Source organism: Trichomycterus rosablanca, chromosome 8 (genome assembly GCF_030014385.1).
Source record: "Trichomycterus rosablanca isolate fTriRos1 chromosome 8, fTriRos1.hap1, whole genome shotgun sequence".
NCBI lineage: Eukaryota > Metazoa > Chordata > Actinopteri > Siluriformes > Trichomycteridae > Trichomycterus > Trichomycterus rosablanca.
The window spans coordinates 30,256,203-30,271,518 of NC_085995.1; the positions used below are offsets into that span (position 1 = coordinate 30,256,203).

The following is a 15,316-nucleotide window of genomic DNA, read 5'->3' on the forward strand; positions in this document are numbered from 1 at the left end:
CAGATATAAAGATAAAAAGTCAGCATTAAGAATGCTGCTACAAAAACCCCAGTGTTTAGTCCAATTTCGTGACAGTCTAGCTTCAAAATTAACCCATTTGATGCCTTAAGGGTAAAAATAACCCACCAATATGATTATTAGCAGATAAGGTCCTCTCCTAGAGTGACCGCAGATGCGTACACAGTGTGTGATAAATTACAGGTTTGGGTTTTAAAATGCAGTTAAACTGCATTACTGCAGAGATTTGGCAAGTTTGACCCTTAGTACCAGGGGACTATACAGAATGTTAATACGAGACAAGAAATCAAAAAATTACATACACAATTATGGTACACATAATTCTTAAAGATTTTATTCTGATTTTTTTGAGATAGACAAAACATATTTCATGACATTGTTTTTCCAGCAAGCCTTGACAAACAGTACATTTCATGGTGCAAGTGAATAAAAGAACTGAGATAATGAGCAATAACAGCCATAACACTACCCTACTGTTGACTGAAATTAGTCTCCATTTATTATAAACACTGAATAGTAAAATTCCTAATTGCAAGACTCACAGTGTGTTCCTCAGGTCATATGGTCCCTATTTAAAAGTATAAATGGTGTAGGCCATTAACAAAGGCCTCAAAGGCAAAATGGATTTGCATATTAATTAGGAATATAATATAATTCTTTTTCTACTTTTTAAGCAGAAAAGTCTAAATAAAGTGACTCATCACTGAAAGTTATTTACATAAAATTAAACACCAAGTCAGATCTTGGGCATTAACATCCAAGAGAAATATAACTTGATTGAACATACAGCTGTTTTAAATAAACATTTCTGGTTTCTGACAATGTTGAAGTTCAAACACACTTTTAATAGACATGTATTTAATATTAGGATTTTAATGATTTATGCAATTTTAAAATACATACAGCAACTTAGATTATTAATGTGATACAATTTAGAAAGGTCTTCAATGGGTGAGACTGTCCACAGTCAAATGGGCTTTACATTGCCATAAACTAAGAGGCTATCAAATAAGGACTAAGCCCCTGTGAGGTTTTTTTTGTCCATGTGATTAAATTTAAATTTGTCAGCAGCTTTTAAGACTATGACAATAAATAACTAGCTTGATGATTGATATTATAATATAATGTGTTTTGGTGGTTACTGAATTTTATCTGATTATTACATTCTGATGAAGGTTTGGGTGATTTAAACTAGCCTGATTTATATGGGCACAGAGTAATCAGCAGCTGTAATTAAGTAAAATCACTAACAAGTTGCAGAAAACATTAAAATCCCAGGACTGCCATGTCAAACAATTTATTCCAGTACAAGTCAATTTGCATTTTGACCTCAACCACAGGTAAACTGGAACTGTGTATATTTTTTTCAAAAAGGTAGTTCAACTGAGTATCATAGTAAACACAAACATTTTAAAAACGCAAAATCGTAACCCTACTGTACAGTACGTCTTTAATATACATTCCCTGGTTCGATGCCCATAAGGTGCATTTTGTCAAGTGTTTCCAAGTGGACTGTGTGTAAGAAAAAAGAATTATTTTTTTAATACATTGTTACAGGATGGCCACAAGTGATTATGCAATATATACATATAACGTCCAGCATCTTTGGAAATATACGATTGCAATCAAAGTTTGTGAACTTTTTAAAACTTGAACTTCTGCATAAATTACTCATTAAAGGTGGTTTGATTTTCATCCAAGTCATAGTAATAAAAACACATTCGGCTTAAACTAGTAACACAGAAACAACTGTACTGTGACTCACTTTTTGTAAACACAATAAAGCAATAGCACTTCCTGTAGCTGCTGATTAGACTTGCATAAAGTTAAGGATGAACGTTTTAAGTAATTCTGAAATTTCTTGCTTTCAGGCACTTTCTTAGTCATCCCCAGCATCAGAAATTTATCACAATCAAGAAAACTTTGGACTCTGACTTGGTCATTTTAAAATAGACGTTTTGAAATTCAGCTGATTGATCTTGAATTTCTTTACGTCTTTATTTGTCATATATACTGTACATCTACACGTGTACAGTACAATGAAATTCTTTTTCAGGTATCCCAGCTCGATTTGGAAACTGTGGTCAGAGCGCAGGGTCAGCCATTGTACGCGCCCCTGGAGCTGGTTAAGGGCTTGGTTTAAAAGCCCATCAGTGGCTGCATGGTAGAGCTGGGATTTAAGCTCTCAACCATTTTTAACCGGTTGAGCTCTGGTTTCCTCCCACAGTCCAAAGACATGCTGTTGGGTTAATTGGCGATACAACATTGTCACTAGGTGTGAACCAGTGATGGACTGGCGACCTCTTATATGTCAAAGACATATAAAGAGAAATATATTGGAACATTTTTTACTGCTTGATGCTATGATGCAGGCTGTTTAGCATACCCAGTGCAGAAATGAAACATATCTTTAAAGTGGCCGGGTAGACTTAATATAAACACAACAAGAAGTCTGACTATGATACACTTGCTTTACAAGTACACCAGTCAATATTTGTTTCTACTCACAAATAAGGTATAGATACCTAGACAACAAGATAAACAGCTCAAATCTTACAACATAAAATTTCAATACATTAACAGTTATTCTTATTGTGTTCTTTACATTACGTTACATGTCCATGTTATATTAAAGTAATTAATGCAGAAATTAACTTCAAACAGTTCACTAATTTTTCTTGCAACTGTAATCTATACATTATTAAATAATAAGAGTGGGAGTGTGTTAGTAAAATGAGTAATAATAATAATGAATAATCACATTATTATTGCTGTACATGAGTTCTCGGTGCAAAATTCATGTCTAATTTCCAGTATTTTTGCCATTATTTGTAGTACTACGTGCAATCCACTGAAAGCATGTAATATTCTGAATTTAGGCTCATATGTAAATACAACATTCAGAAGTTTTCCCTTGTATAGGTTCTACACTGGGTTGGAATAAATATGGAAAACTATGGCACAGCAGTTTAAAAAAGCACCATAAAAGTAAAAAAAAAATGCCACTGGTATATCACACTTTAGGTTTCAAGTGTATTAGGCAAAAATGGTGTTTGTCTTCAGCAGACTTCAGTCGCTGCTGAAGAGGTAAACATGAATGCTGAATGCTGAATCCTTATTTTAAGGATCCTCTGTTAAGATTAATAATGCCCATTTACTATACAAGATTAATAAAGTTTTATCCAGTTAAACCGTTTTCTTTACAGATTACAGTCGAAAACTCTCCAACTCCTCATTTTCTTCCATTTTCTGCTTGATCGATTACTTAAACTGCCCTACAGAGGGCGCCAGAGAGGCCTTTCCTTGCTTAAGCAATAGTGGTGACACTGGAACGCGTCTCTGCTCCTAAACAAAACAGAACGCACAGAAACAGTGGATTAATTATCTGTCAGTGGATTTCCTCTACAACAAACTTGACAATGTCCTTAAGGACACTGCTTTAAAACAGGAATTTGGGTGAATGTGAATGTGGACAGTAGATCAGGAACACATACCTCTTTAATCTGAGAGGGATTGGTGACAGGACAGGGTGGGGGAGGTCTACTTGGGGGGTTTGGCCTGGTTTTGGGTGTCGCTGATTGAGACGGATAAGGACTGGATTTGGTTTCTGGCAGTGAACGACTCTGCTGCTTTGGTGCAAATGCTGGTATGGGTGGAGGTCTGTCCGCAGGGGGCTTTAATCTTTGTCGACCAGCAGGACTCGGCTGACTAGCAGGCTGTAGAAAACATGAAAATAAAAACATAAAAATCAGTTCATTACAAAGTGCAACTTATCAAATGTATTTTAATAAGAGGCTGTTACAAAATATGACACATTACTGTTTTATCTGTATTAGGTTTCTTTAGCTGGAACGTTGGGTTGGCATGACCATTGCGTTGACCATTAGGTCGGGAGTCTGATAAGGCTGGGTCACTGAAATTCAAATCAAAATGAATACACTTAAGACAGATACATAATCAGGAGGAAATAATATTAAAGTTATAATTTTACGAATCTTTAAAATATAAAAGTTAGTAATTACTTAATTCTTATCTGAGGTGGAGCATCAGCAGCGCCTTTGAGAAAATGATGCTTCCGCTTACAGTACAAGCAGGAAAGCAGAACAGACAATCCCCCAAAGAGGATGATCAAGGGTAGGATCACCATGAGAAGACGTAGTTTGCCTGTAATTAACCGAAAATTAGCCAATTTAAGTCCAATGCCATTAAATTAAAAAATTAATAATAATAATAATTCAATGAACATAAAAATCATCATAAACATCACAACTTTATGCAAACTACTGCCTAGATTTAAGACTGAACACATTTGTACAAGTGAAATGTTAATAAATTAATTAATTTTCAGTAACAGCTTTGTCCTGGTCAGCACTGAGTTTGTTTCAATGCCCTGGACAGGACAGTGCAATCACAGGGCATCTCACACTCAGATTCACATTTATATTCACACCTAGGAATAAATCTAAAGTAGCCTTTTCACCTAAAGCAAAAGGACCATGTGGAAACCTCTACTGACTTAGGAAGAACATGCCAAACTTTGCAGACAGACAGTGTTTGGAAGCAAGCCTTGACCCTGGGACTCTGAAGTTGTATTGCTGCACTACCCTGTTGGAATAAGTGTAAAATAAAAATGTCATCTTAAACTGATAGTGTAGGTGCTGTACAGTATCAGGATCCTGGGGAGTTGGGTTTGAAACATGCCTTCAATCAGTGTTCCCAAGAAGGATATATTTGATATATCTGATCTCTCCATTATTGTACAAGCGGCTTAAGCTACTATCACAGTTTCCTTAAAAACATGCAGTCAGGTTAACTGAAGCTACTAAAAATCTGATCAGCACAACCCTGACCAGGATAAAGCAGTGGTAAAACAGAGAACGAATGAATGAATATTACACCTGCTAATATGCAACAGAAGTACTGTACATCAATATGCAAAATATTCTAGGTAAAATTCTAGGCACCTGTCACTCATTACATGTATTCTCTATAACTATAGAAATCAGTCGTGCTTAGAGAAATATTCTGGTAATCAGATGGATAATCTGACACAAGTGTATGTTTCTTACCTTGTGAGTTCACTGGGCCACTATCCACACTGCCACCATTTCCTGGATTCAGACAGGAAGGTGGTGCCCAGCCTTTGTCACAGTGGCAGTTATGGTTGTTGTTGCACATCTACAAAGGAAAAAATGCAGACTTAATTAATATGTAATATCATAGTCCACATATTGCTAAACATAATGCCAGTACAATCTCAGGGCTATAAGTAACATTAACAGTAACATTAGCTGCATTTTGCAGTGACTTTTATCCAAAGTGACTTACAATTATCACTGAATACAAGCAATTAAGGGGCCCAACAGTGGCAACTTGGTGATGGTGAGGCTTGAACTGGCAACCTTATGATTACTAATTTAGTGCTGTAACCGCTGATCTACTACTGCCCTAAATGTATATTACATATATGTAAGGCCCTACCCAATTAATAGGAAAATTAGCCTTTCCCCGTGTAATATGCAATTTGTTGTGAAATTCAAAATTTAAGGTTTGTGTTTAGTGATTTAACATTTTTAATTCGCGTAGCCTTCAAGTGCCTTTTGCTTACTGGTTAATTTCCACTACGAGTCCTAGTGTAACCGAGAAATAAACTGTACATAGACAAACTATGAGGAGCATAATACTTTACTGGCTTGTTCTTTTGAGGTACAGAGAGATGATCACATGTGTAGAGAATCACACTTGTACATTGACTATGGAATCCCCAAAGGGACAAAATGCACTTAATACGTAAACACATACATCAAACATTGTCAGCACACTACAACGCAGAAAAGTCTGTAACACAAGCAATCCTACGGCAATTCAGTTAGCAATTGGTTAGTCAAAATGTCCAAGATGTCGAAGTCTAAAGCAGCTAAAAACACGACTCGGGTAAATGAGTTTGGAAAACTCCCAACCAATTCTGTGGACTCAGAGGGGGGGGTGTCAAAACATGGACAAGAATTGCCGTACAGTATTTGAGACCGTCATTAGATGTTCTAGTTTACATTCAACTATTAAGGTAGGCTGTGCTGTGTCCTGTATCTTCCATTATTCTATTGTTCAATTTATGAGAGTTATTTAATGACTGCCGTGAAATGTATATTCCTCATCACTATCGATCATAATTGCACCAGTTATGAGGAATGAGCCAATCATTGCCCGTGTAGATGCCCAACCTGCTGGTAGCAGAGCTCTGGTGTGCTAGCGTGTTTTACCACTGCGCCACCCAAGCGCCCAATCATTATTGTTTAAATAAATTAACCATGCATTAAGAACTTACTACTGCACTTTGGTGTAGGCTATTTAGCCTTTCGTTGGAACCCATGACCCTATGAAATCCATCTGCAGTGCTATTTAATTAGCAACTGTTCTGGCCCCAAGTGAATTTTTACTTCCCCTTCCTTCAGTTATTAACATAAAATGCATTATAATCAAACACTTATTTACAAAAATGAATGAATGAAACATTATTCCTCTAGCTTTGTTTCACCATAAGGTCAGCGTGTCCCCCCCTGAGTACCACCTGTGTTAAGTACTGACCCATACTGTATGCCTGAGTGAGAATCTGAGCTAACAGGCTGATGAAAGAACAGAAAGTGCTCAAAGCCGAGCCGCCCACACAGGCTAAAGATCTGCCAGCTCTACTGAGGCAGTGAAGCAGATCACATACCCCATGGCCATGACACTTGGCGTTGCACTCGTCCGCTCGCAGAAAGGATGTATTGCGGCACTCCCCGTTAAAACAAATCTGCTCAGACACAAAGGGGAAAAAAGATTAAAGGAGGCATTAATATTTCTTATACGGACAAAAGTATTCGGACACCGCTTTACACCCCTTCTAATTCTTGAATTCATTTGTTTCATTCAAAGCAATTGATAGCAGTTTAATAAAAAGGAAATTATGTGCGTTTAACAATGCAGCAACAGTTTAGGGAAGGCCCTTTCCTGTTCCAGCATGACTGTACCCCTGTACACACAGCAAGGTCTATAATGACATAAAAAAAGCTTGATTTAAATACACTCCAGTGGCCTGTACAGCCTGTACCACTGAACAGCTTTGGAATGAACTGGAACATCAATTGAGGATTTCTTGACCAACATTAGTGCCCAGCCATACAAATGTTCTTTTGACTGAATGGGCACAAATTCCCACAGACATACTTCAAAGTCTTGTGAGTAGCCTACTCATAAGAAGCAGTTAAAAAAATCACATGGAGGTCAATGGTATATTTTAATACCATTTGTTTTTTTGTAATGGGGTGTCCAACAAGCTCATGGTCAGGTGTCTAAATACTTTTGACCATATAGTGTATATGCTCAATGTATATGTGTACATGTTACTTTATGTTATATTACAATACTACTATGGGTGTACTATGGTATAAGTGAAAAAACCCTGGTCAGGGTTGCAGTGGGTCCAGTTTAACCAGAATCGGTGGGCACAATGTAGTAACACACCACTGACACAACACCAATCCATCACAGAGCCTCAGTTATCTCCCCCCTTAGACATAGCCAATCATGTCTGTATGTAGATGTCCTACTGGCTGATACCACGGCAGGGGAATTGAGTCCTGGATCACAGCAGTAGTGGTCTAGCATAATGTACAGCTGCGTCACCCCAGTGTATGACAAAATAAAATACCTTATAATATTTATTTTTAAGTAAAAAGATAAAAAACAGGAAAAATGTAGGGGTACAGGAACATATTTTATTTAACAAGGCAATGAGCTCCAGTTCCCTAAAAACACTGTAAATTAAGGGAGAAAATAATGTATTATTTTATATTGTTCCTATTCTTTTGTGTTAAACCTTTTAACCTCATTTTGGTAGCCAACAGCTCTTAATCATGGTTATTTAAATCATGTATTAAGATCATGTGACTGAGGTTCAAATCTGGAAGTCCCTGGATGACTGTATTTAGCACTGCTATAAAAGCAGCCCCCTGAGAGAGAAGCTTTAAGCACTGATGCCAAGACCTGGAAGCTGAAAGAATCTGGAAAGAATAAAAACTTTACGGCTGATAAAGGTAATGTCTGGGCTGGCCAAAACTTCTCAGAGATTTACATTTAGGTAAGCCCCTGACATAATGTGGATCTTCTGGAAGGATTGTGTGTCAAACAACATTGTTTTAAGTCTGTCCAATATGCCAAGCGTGCATGCACTCCTCACAAGGCGGCGCCTTGATAGACATGATGGGCAAATTTTTGAAGACCTTCTTTACGGAAAGCTAGTTGTAGGTTCCAAGACCCACTATTTTGTGATATAGTGGTGCCTGTAAACATGTGGGAAGAACTAGCTATTGATTATAGTACTTGGCGACAAGCAGTGAGCAGAGGCGTCGCCACTGCCGAGAGGAAAGGAATGCAAGTGCTGCAACTGTCAGAGTATGGGTCGGCCTATTTAGCCGCAAACAAAGCTGCTTACATCCGATTGACACCTTGACCGGACGCATTCATAGTCTATTGTCTATCCAGACAGAGCCAATAAAATAATAATAATAACTGTATAGTTTTTTTTAGCATATGCTAGGTTGCTTGTCAGTTGCACTTTGTTTACTATTCCATTTTAAGTGACTTAAGTCTGGTGACTTGACTAGGGTGTCCCACCTTCTGCCCACTGACCCTTGGATAGACCAGGATTCAGCCTGACACTGACCAGGGTGGAAAAGTTACTAAAGATAAAAATAATCTAACTGAATAACCAAAGTACTTACTGCCTTTTCTCCACACTTGGTACCAGTCATGACCAGCCCAGGGTCCAGTGTATCCCCCTGGTTCTCATCTCCCTGATTTTGACCTCTGTGATTTGACTTGTAGACGTGCGTACCCCGGCACAGGATTTTCCGGTTGCCGTCGTAGGTGACTGTGGTGTCGATGGCGACTGCGTTGGTCTCTGTCGGCTTGGAGGCAGCACTCTGGCATTGTATCTTGCCACACTTAGCATTTCTTAGAGGAAAATCAATGTAGATAAGTAAAATTTTACCTGCTTTTTTGATAAGTTTAGAATTTTACTGTGTTTTGTAAACGATCCTCACCTCTCACTGCACTTCCTGTATACGCCCATGAGGTCTTTGCCACAGTTGCCATAAGGATCCCCGGCCTCATTCACCTTGGTGAAGCACAAATCCGGAGCAGGTCGGGCATCTGTATGAGCACCCAAAAAGATCAGCTTACCGAACCGTCACCTTTCTAGACACATGCAGCTTTATCACAAGCTGAGCAATGACTTACTTAAAGTCTTTGGGCAGGTAAATACATGACATTTCCTCCCAAATAAAGATGACAGGCAATTAGCTTTCAGCTCCTGGTCATATACAACCCCTGGCAAAAATTATGGAATCACCACTCTTGGAAGATGTTCTGTCAATTGTTTAATTTTGTAGAAAAAAAATAAATCACAGACATGCCACAAAACTATCATTTTTCAAAATGTCAACCTTCTGGCATTAAGAAACAATAAAAAAAAGAAACAAATATAATAGTTGTGGTCAGTCACAATTGCTTTTTTTAGATCAAGTAGAGGAAAGAAATATGGAATCACTCAAATCTGAGGAAAAAATTATGGAATCACTCTGTAATTTGCAGTTTAAAAACAAAACATCTGCAGCAGATTAGATTTGCTAATTATTCTTCAGTTTAAAAAGAGTGCTCACACCTCGGAGAGCTGTTGCACAAAGCAGATTGTCATGAATCATGGTTCCAACACAAGATATGTCAGTTGAAACAAATGAGAGGATTATAAAACTCCTTCAAGAAGATAAATCATTGTGGAATGTCGCAAAAGATGTTGGTTGTTCCCAGTAAGCTGTGTTTAAAATCTGGACCAAGTACAAACAAAATGGGAAGGTTGTAAAAGGGAAGCATACTGGTAGACCAAGTAAGACATCAAAGCATCAAGATAGAAAACAAAGCAATATGTCTTGAAAACAGCAAATGCACAACAAAACAAATGAGAAACAAGTGGCCGGAAAGTGGAGTCAATGTCTGTGACTGAACTGTAAGAAATCACCTAAAAGAAATGGGATTTACATACAGAAAAGCCAAACAAAAGCCATCATTAACACCTAAAAAGAAAAGAACAAGGTTAAAGTAGGCTAAAGAAAAGCAATCGTGGACTGTGGGTGACTGGATAAAAGTGATCTTCAGTGATGAATCGCGAATCTGCATTGGGCAAGGTGATGATGCTGGAACTTTTGTTTGGTGTCTGTCCAATGAAATTTATGAAGATAACTGCCTAAAGAAAACATGTTAATTTCCACAGTTGTTGATGATATGGGCCTGCATGTCGGGTAAAGGCACAGGGGAGATGGTCTTCAATAAATGCCAAAGTCCACATTGAAATTTTGGACGCTTTTCTTATTCCATCAGTTGAAAGGATGTTTGGTGATGATGACTTCATTTTTCAAGATGATAATGCATCTTGCCATAGGGCAAAGGACGTGAAAACTTTCCTTCAAGAAAACATATAATGTCAATGGCACGGCCTGCAAATAGTCCGGATCTCAATCCATTTGAAAATCTCTGGTGGAAATTGAAGAAAATGGTCAATGACAAGGTTCCAACCTGCAAAGCTGATCTGGCAACAGCAAGAGACAGTTGAAGGCAGATTGATGAAGAATACTGTTTGTCATTAGTTAACTCCATGCCTCAGAGAGTTTAAACCATTATAAAAGCCAGAGGTGGTGCAACAAAGTAATAATGGTGCAGTGTTTTCTAATGATTCCATAATTTTTTCCTCAGATTTGAGTGATTCCATATTTTTTTCCTCTACTTGATCTAAAAAAAAGCAATTGTGACTGACCACAACTATTATATTTGTTTCTTTTTTTATTGTTTCTTAATGCCAGAGGGTTGACAGTTTGAGAAATGATAGTTTTGTGGCATGTCTGTGATTTTTTTTTTTTCTACAAAATTAAACAATTGAAAGAACATCTTCCAAGAGTGGTGATTCCATAATTTTTGCCAGGGGTTGTACATAGCTGGGGCTTGAACCTGCTACATTCTAACTAAGGGGCAATTGTTATTTATTTATGGATAACTGTACATCTGTATGACCACAGATGATCCACAGAGATCTTATTAATTAATGAGATTTGTTAATCCTCTTCCACATTTATTTTTGTATTTTTAATAATTGTATTACCTCCTTGTTATTTCACTTTCTTTAATTTCTCTTACTGTTTCACATTTAGAACCGTGGATTGACCTTTGCACTTTTGTGGTGGGCAAATCAAATATGTGTCCATTCTCAAAGACCCAAAGAGATAACAAGAGATATCCCATATGCTAATAGCCTATTGATTGCCTGTTCCATCAAATAGGATTATTTTTACTCTTCTCAATTACATGCAACAGGACCCCCTCTAGGCTCACTGAGGCCCTGTAGTGAGCCAAGGCCCACTGGTTGAGAACCACTGCTTTAGGCCACTTACATGGGATGGGTGGCTGTTGAGTTACGTTCCTCTCAGGGTTTTTTCCCTATTATATTTAGGCCTAGATTATTTTAGGCCTAGAATCTGTACAGCTGCTTTGAGACAACGTCCATTGTAAAAAACGCTAAACAAATACATTTGAGTTGACTAAAGCATTGATGACACCTGATCCTCCGAAACTCAAACTACTAATGGGATGTGACTAAGTACAAATTTGTACCTTTCCCCCAGAGAGAGAGACACTGCTGCTCCAAGGTCAGGCACATGCCTGTGTAACAGTAGGCTTCGCTGTATGCGCAGGGACTGCCATCCACCAGGTAGAAATTAGCAGGACATGACTCTGATTTTCCATCACAGTACTCGGGCAGGTCACAGGAGCCCGAGTTAGGTCGACAAAGCACACCCGGACTTTTTAACTAAGAGGAAATGAGTCAGAAGCAGAGGTGATGAGAAAGATCACAGGGTAAAAAGTCATGAAGTGCAACAAAGAAAGTAGATTAAAAAGAGAGGAAATTACCTTGCAATTTTCACAGCAGACTCCATGGGCACACTCTGCCCCTGCTTTTAAGGTGCAGTTATTGGAATTACAACATGGACTGGAACATTCCTGGAACATGTGAAGATAAAGAGAAAATGAAAGAACACAGACTGAAGGTCTTATAGGTCGAGGAGTTTTAGTTTGTCTTGGCAGGTGGACCACAAAGAAAAATTACATTGGAAAGCTGGACTGGAAAAATTGAAACAAATCTTTACAAAATAAGTGGAGGAACATGATCACATATGCCTGCATACTCACACTGTGTATGAAACAATTTAGCAATTACTGTTTTTTTTAATTAGTTAATGAATTTCACACAAAAGGGCATTGAATAACCTTAATTGAAGAACCTTAATTGTTAAATAGAATTATTTTTTCCTGAATTTAACATCTAAATACGTATCTAAAGCACATTTTTATATCTACCAATTAACTTCACATATTAATGCCCATAGTTTTGGAAAAGGACGTCAATCAATCTCAAGTGATCAGGTGTCCATATACTTTTGGCTATTTAGTGCAGGTAACCTTACCTCCTCCTCTCCGCAGTCACACTCCTCTCCTTCTTCTAGGTAGCCATTACCACAGCGTTGACCTCCGTACATGACCCTGGTGTTTGGGAGATTAAACAGACACTTTCCTCCACCTGAGTTCAGATAGCGCTTCAGTTCTGCCAGGTTACACGGGTTGAACACACGGGGGAACGGGTGGCTGTACAGAAAATAACAACAGCAAAATACCGAGAACCAGAGGTAAGTAAAAGAGAACACGCTATTACACCAGTTTTACACCAAGGAATACAAACTGTACTATACACAACAGTGTGTTGAGTAGATGAAACCCTTTTTTCACAGTAAGGGAAAGAGAAAGCAAATACATCTCACCCTGTAGCTGCAGCCATGATGCAGCCTCCATCATCAGGCAGAGCCTGACAGCAACCCTCACTGTCATGATTCATCCCAAAATTATGTCCCATCTCATGGGCCATGGTGGCTGCTACCCCAACTGCAACATCAGAGTGGTCCTGAAGAGACAAAAAATATAGTGAAATACAGACATATAGTGTTTTAAACTAATCTGTATCCATCTTATCTGTAGCGTACAGAAATGTGAAAAAGTAATTTAACAGAGGTGAGGGAAAGGGGTTCCCTCACCTCTGTTATCGCATACTGAATAACTGACTCACAATGAATGATTTTAGATAATTAAACAAGACTATATAGTCTATTTATATTTAATTAAAATATAAGTAAACTATTTTTAAAAACCAGCACACCGTCTAGCATAATTTTCTTCCAAAATCCAAATCTTAGATAATTAATGTGGCCCTGCCTCCTAATTCCTAATTCTTCACTAGTGATTAGAACTGACTCTAACTGGTGACACTTTTGTATTACACTAAGAGAAAATATGAAACACTAAGAGATCCACTCATACCAGCACAACACACACTAACACACCACCACCATGTCATTGTCACTGCAATGCTGAGAATCATCCACCACCTAAATAATACCTGCTCTGTAGTGGTCCTGACCACTGAAGAACAGGGTGAAAGCAGGCTAAAAAGTATGCAGAGAAACAGATGGACTACAGTCAGTAATTGTAGAACTACAAAGTGCTTCTATATGGTAAGTGGAGCTGATAAAATGGACAGTGAGTGTAGAAACAAGGAGGTGGTTTTAATGTTATGGCTGATCAGTGTATTTGGCAAATATGCATGTCTATTAATTATATTCTGTACAACTAGAAGAAACTAGTTTTACAAGCTATATATCTAATAATTTCCCCATATCAATTTCCCCAATTTCCCTAATATAATTTCAATACATTCTTTTGGGATAAATAAAGTGTCTGTCTGTCTGTCTGTCTTGGCCCAACACTTCCGTTATTTTTAAGATTTCTGTGAATAGATTTTGTTCCCCCGGTAGGAGGGAATGTGTGGCGAATCCACATATGCTACAGATATAGTAGAGAGAGATTAGAGTATTCCAATATATAGTACTGCAGCTGGTTTACCGAGTTAACACCTCCTGACTGGTATTCTGAGCACATGGCTTTAAGCGGAGCCAGTCCTATAGTGGTACCATGAAACGACGTACCCCTGAAAACAACAAAAACATGAGCACAGTTAACTCGTTATTAAACAAACAGTCGTTAGCCTGATGTGTGATAGGTGGCTGTGCTTGGGGACTGACGTGATAAGCTGTGCATTGTCGTTGGGTAACTGTTGCAGCTGCTTTCTTCTCCAGGATAAGAACTCTCCCAGTGTGCTGTAGGGATTGGCAGACACGTTTATCTTATCCCCATCGTTCCAAATCTCCAGCAAAATCAGTGCGACCCGAATGTTCAGTGCTTTGTAAAACTGAAAAATACAAGACATGCAGACAAAAAGTTCAAGTCTACTACTCTTATTATAAGTTCCTGCCTTGTTCCTAGTGTTTCTGGGTGTCACCAGACCCACCCTGACCAGAAAAGTTTATTTATTAATTTGCTATCAATAATCTTATGGGGTTTTTTTCTCGCTAGAAAGCTAATCAAAGTATTTGTATTAACCAGAGTATTATTATGCAATTAGATAAAGCAAACTGATTACAAACAAATATAATAATACATATTTATAAATATACTATAAATTAATATACACATATATACACTAGTCTACAATTGTAAGTACAGTATATGATAAATATACTTAGAATTTATAAGCAATTTATAAGCAACACCTACCACACAGATAAACTGTGGATATACAATTACTGACTGTAGCCCATCTGTTGCCTTCTACACTGTCACCTTCCTGTAAACTCTAATTATAAATTAAAAGAGGCCAGTAAACGGCATTTAAAACAATTCTCAAGAACACTGCTATTTTATAAACTACACCTACCATACAGATAAACTTTGTGGCCACCTCAGTGTCAATGCTGGGAGGAAAACAGCACTTCAACCATAAATATAACCGAAACCAACTGAAAATAGTGTCCTCTGATAAAAGAGCACAGGAAACCTAACCCACACATCATGCATAAGCAAAGAAAACACCTACAGGATATGTGTTCCTAATAAAGAAGCCAATAAGATTAACCAGTATTTAAAAATCCCAACAACACTGCTGCACCTGATACTCTCATTCCAGAGCAATACACAATATCGTGTCATTTCTATGCTAGTGTCACTGCAGTGCTGAGAATAGTCCACCACCCAGACATCATCTCATCATTGGGAGGGGGGGCTATAAGGTTTATTTTGCAATTGATGAATTGGGGTCAGGGGGTTA

The 15,316-nt window shown here is 38.0% G+C and overlaps 1 protein-coding gene across 1 annotated transcript in view; it reads right to left on the minus strand.

Annotated features, from left to right (window-relative positions):
* Nucleotides 1-3,049: 3,049 nt before the first annotated feature.
* Nucleotides 3,050-15,316, minus strand: part of adam19b (ADAM metallopeptidase domain 19b) — a 46,822-nt gene continuing 34,555 nt past the window's right edge. The window contains exons 9-22 of the mRNA XM_062999653.1: nucleotides 14,235-14,401; nucleotides 14,056-14,140; nucleotides 12,921-13,060; nucleotides 12,570-12,747; nucleotides 12,016-12,105; nucleotides 11,719-11,914; nucleotides 9,102-9,210; nucleotides 8,781-9,012; nucleotides 6,734-6,811; nucleotides 5,088-5,196; nucleotides 4,041-4,182; nucleotides 3,838-3,931; nucleotides 3,513-3,734; nucleotides 3,050-3,363 (exon numbers count right to left, since the gene is read on the minus strand). Of these exons, the coding sequence (XP_062855723.1) occupies nucleotides 3,280-3,363; nucleotides 3,513-3,734; nucleotides 3,838-3,931; nucleotides 4,041-4,182; nucleotides 5,088-5,196; nucleotides 6,734-6,811; nucleotides 8,781-9,012; nucleotides 9,102-9,210; nucleotides 11,719-11,914; nucleotides 12,016-12,105; nucleotides 12,570-12,747; nucleotides 12,921-13,060; nucleotides 14,056-14,140; nucleotides 14,235-14,401 (1,926 nt within the window). The 3' untranslated portion in view covers nucleotides 3,050-3,279. The remainder of the gene's footprint in view (nucleotides 3,364-3,512; nucleotides 3,735-3,837; nucleotides 3,932-4,040; nucleotides 4,183-5,087; nucleotides 5,197-6,733; nucleotides 6,812-8,780; nucleotides 9,013-9,101; nucleotides 9,211-11,718; nucleotides 11,915-12,015; nucleotides 12,106-12,569; nucleotides 12,748-12,920; nucleotides 13,061-14,055; nucleotides 14,141-14,234; nucleotides 14,402-15,316) is intronic.